The 3,677-nt window shown below is 35.5% G+C and overlaps 1 protein-coding gene across 1 annotated transcript in view; it reads left to right on the forward strand.

Annotated features, from left to right (window-relative positions):
- Nucleotides 1–1,431: 1,431 nt before the first annotated feature.
- The window catches only part of LOC106475510 (zwei Ig domain protein zig-3-like), a gene marked incomplete at its 3' end in the record, with an annotated part of 16,895 nt that continues 14,649 nt past the window's right edge, over nucleotides 1,432–3,677 (forward strand). Inside the window, exons 1-3 of the mRNA XM_013936189.2 lie at nucleotides 1,432–1,648; nucleotides 2,535–2,571; nucleotides 3,040–3,197. Coding sequence (XP_013791643.1) covers nucleotides 1,550–1,648; nucleotides 2,535–2,571; nucleotides 3,040–3,197 — 294 coding nt within the window. The remainder of the gene's footprint in view (nucleotides 1,649–2,534; nucleotides 2,572–3,039; nucleotides 3,198–3,677) is intronic.

Below are 3,677 nucleotides of genomic sequence, written 5' to 3' on the forward strand. Positions count from 1 at the left end.
GGATTTCACTAGAATGAGTAAGGAAAGACAATGGGTCAGCGATTTCTGCCTTTACGCCCTCCCGTTCATTCAATTGGATTTCACTAGAATGAGTAAAGAAAGACAATGGGTCCGCGATTTCTGCCTTCACGCCCTCCCGTTCATTCAATTGGGTTTCACTAGAATGAGTAAGGAAAGACAATGAATGGGTCAGCGATTTCTGCCTTCACGCCCTCCCGTTCATTCAACACGATACAAGATAAATAAAAAATTGGGAATTTAAAAACCTGAAAATTGGGGTTGTAAGAAGGTAAGGAAACAAGTCTGGAGATACTGTGAACATTACTTACTCAAACTACAAACCCCTATTTTGGTTTCATGCTGTTATGTAGAATTACATCTGGTGGAATCAAAATAGGTTTGTTTGTTTGTTTATAGTTAAGCACAAAGGGCTATCTGTACTCTGCCCACCACGGGTATCGAAACCCGAATTCTAGTGTTGTAAGTCCGCAGACATACCGCTGTGCCACTGGGGGGGGGGAGCGAGTCAAAATAGGAATTTGTAGTTTGAGTAAATATTATGTACAGTATCTCCAGTCTTAATATCTTAAAGATAAATTAGCTGAGGGTTTTCGTTTTTTTTTAAATAATTAAAATATTTAAATATAGCTTGCTTCTCAAATCAGTGGTTGTTCGAGTAGCCACCTATTGGAGGGAAACCTTACTCTCAGATTTAATGAACTGTTAGAAACTAGTGCATAAGCCTTTAAAAGTATGTTTATTTTTCGACTAACAGTATATGTCAAAATTAATGAAGATCTAGACATTTCCTGAGTCACAAGTTGGTCGTATAATAGTCCACAGATTTAAACGCAGTATCGAATCATATAATTTCTGAAGCCATTTATCTGTGAGAATTTTAAAATGATATTTCATGTAATACTTGTTTGTTTGTTTTTGAATTTCGCGCAAAGCTACACGAGGGCTAGTCGTCCCTAATTTAGCAGTGTAAGACTAGAGGGACGGCAGCTAGTCGTCACCACCCACCGCCAACTCTTGGGCTACTCTTTTACCAACGAATAGTGGGATTGACCGTCACATTATAACGCCCCCACGGCTGAAAGGACGAGCATATTTGGTGTGACGGGGATTCGAACCCGCGACCCTCAGATTCCCCTAACCACCTAGCCATGCCGGGCCTCATGTAATACACTAATTTCTGTACTACATAAACTTTTCAACCAAACCCAGTTGCATTAATAACTAATGATACAATTGTTGCTAACATCTAACGTTCTTGTTAAACGTTTGTTGATTTTTAATTATAGTAAAAGTACACAAGGTGCATAATATTAAAGTTTTAACACCTAATATTTATTTTAATTGGATTTATGGTCAAACTAAATTTTTCTTTGTTTTACATTTTGTATGCTATTCTACTACAACCTTCTTTAGCTAATATTTATTTTAACTTAAAGACATTCGCAGGTAACGATCATATTTTTGTCGTTAAACCTCTAACCACTTGGTGTTCTTATCGCAACTGTCAACGAAGTTAGTTACAGCCAAGATGTACCTTATGGATTTCCGGCTGTTCATCATTACATTCATTTTGCCTTTCGTCATGAGCCGACTCAATGACTTCACTAATTCGAAGAGAAATTCAGGGGTAAGTGACTGATTATCATTAACACGTGTTTAGTCTGTCTGATTCTTGATTATCATTCACACACGTGTTTAGTCTGTCTGATTCTTAGTCCCTGTCTTCAACATGACTGTTGAATTAAATTCTGTCTATCTAGCGACTATCAAACAAACTGACTTTTTATCAGAGTCGGTGCCTTTTAGTTCATCTTGGAAAAAACAAAATAAGCATATAGTGCGTCTTCTTTCCTTTAACCTCACACACACTTAAGTAAATGTGATAGCTAACCAATGCTGTCGGAGAACGAAGGTTACAAGGTGATTTTTATCTCCTAAAGAAAGAAAGCAAGTTGACATTTCAAATCCCGGAATTTTCTTTGTATCAGTTTTGATCCCAGATTTGTAGAAAGAAGACCTTTCGAAGTTCGTTCAGCATTTTAGTGTTGAGGTAATCCATCTCGCGGGAAGGAAACTTCGGACTAATGGTAGCATAGCTTGAAGTGAGGACTGTCCGTCGTCGCACGTGGATACGCGCTCAGTGTTCAGTGTTTTTGTGTTGTAATAAATAAATATTTCGTTCCTTTTTATTTAAACTGTCCAGATTCTATTATCTCTACACTAATTCGGAAAACTTAGTCCAATATTCTCACTCGGGAAGTCTACTTAAATCACTGCAGTTATTCGCGGTTCTTTTTATCAGAGAAATTAACGGGAAATCAGTTCGATGTAAAATTAGCATAAAGTAACGAATTAATTTTCCTATTATATAAGCGTTCGGCTGGGGGTAGTTTTTTATGGCGAGCACAATAAATAAAATTTTATTCAGAGCTCTTCGTATGGAGGGTAAAACAAAAGTTGAGACTTGCTAATACAGATTTAAAATGTTTTAATTTTTCTCCCGCCTTTTCTAGGTTAGTAGTTTGAGACCACGTCAGGACTCTAAACAAGGTAAGGGAATCAGAAATATTTATAGTAACGATATAAAAAACTTCATAATAACGAGTTAATGAATATTAATATACAGCGACATAAGAAACGTTCATAAACTGTAAACTTAAAATCAACTACAAGATTTAGTGGCAAGGCAACATATGCCTTATTCGTGCGTATTTTCTTACTAATCAAATTTTTCAGGGAGTTATATAATATTTGAATATCAGTTGTATATAAGATTTCCTTTGTTACTTAGAACTGTAAACTTGTATAGCTTTATTTTTCTTATAATGGTGTCATATTTATAGCGTCCATGTTTTTAGGCTTAACGATACTTGCAATTTATATGACACGAGTTAAAAGAAAGGGGTACTCATTTTATACACAAAATATCATGTTAAATTTTTTTGTCACTGGACGGGTGAAGTAATCAACTCAGACGTTTATATTTGTAGATATCGTTGTATTCAATTTTCCTTTTAGAAGGACGTTATGTTCCAAAACCAGGAATTAGACTACAAAAACCGTCAAGCAGTTCACTGTTAGTAGCGCCTTTTGATAGTGCAACACTAGAGTGCGAAGCAGAAGGAAATCCATCACCAATTATTCATTGGCTTAAAGATGGACGCCGAATCCTGCAGGTAAGGTTACAAGATCCAACTTTTAGATCACATTCGTATGGAAATATAATTTTTTTATAACAGGTTTTGTAGATTACATATTATTATGCAGAACTTACAAGAGGTTTCATAGGTGTTAAAATAATGTGTAAATACATAAAAAGGTTTATAGGTGCATATTAATATTTTTAACATATATTAGGTTTTATAAATGCCATAATAGCCAATCAATTTCCCAAAAGGCTTTATAAGTGCCATATCAACATGTAAAACTTATAAATGTTGTTTTTACAAGTACCAAAAGAATATGTAAAATTCTTATTACATTTTATGGATAAAAACATAGGCTATGTAGATGTCAAATGAAATTGCCAGAATGATATTACGACTTACAACTAGTTAAAAAATATCTAAAATCATAAAAGTCAGGACCCGGCATGGCCAGGTGGTTAGGGAGCTCGACTCGCAATCTGTGGGTCGCGAGTTCGAATCTCCGTCCCA

Source organism: Limulus polyphemus, unplaced genomic scaffold, assembly GCF_000517525.1.
Source record: "Limulus polyphemus unplaced genomic scaffold, Limulus_polyphemus-2.1.2 Scaffold8689, whole genome shotgun sequence".
NCBI lineage: Eukaryota > Metazoa > Arthropoda > Merostomata > Xiphosura > Limulidae > Limulus > Limulus polyphemus.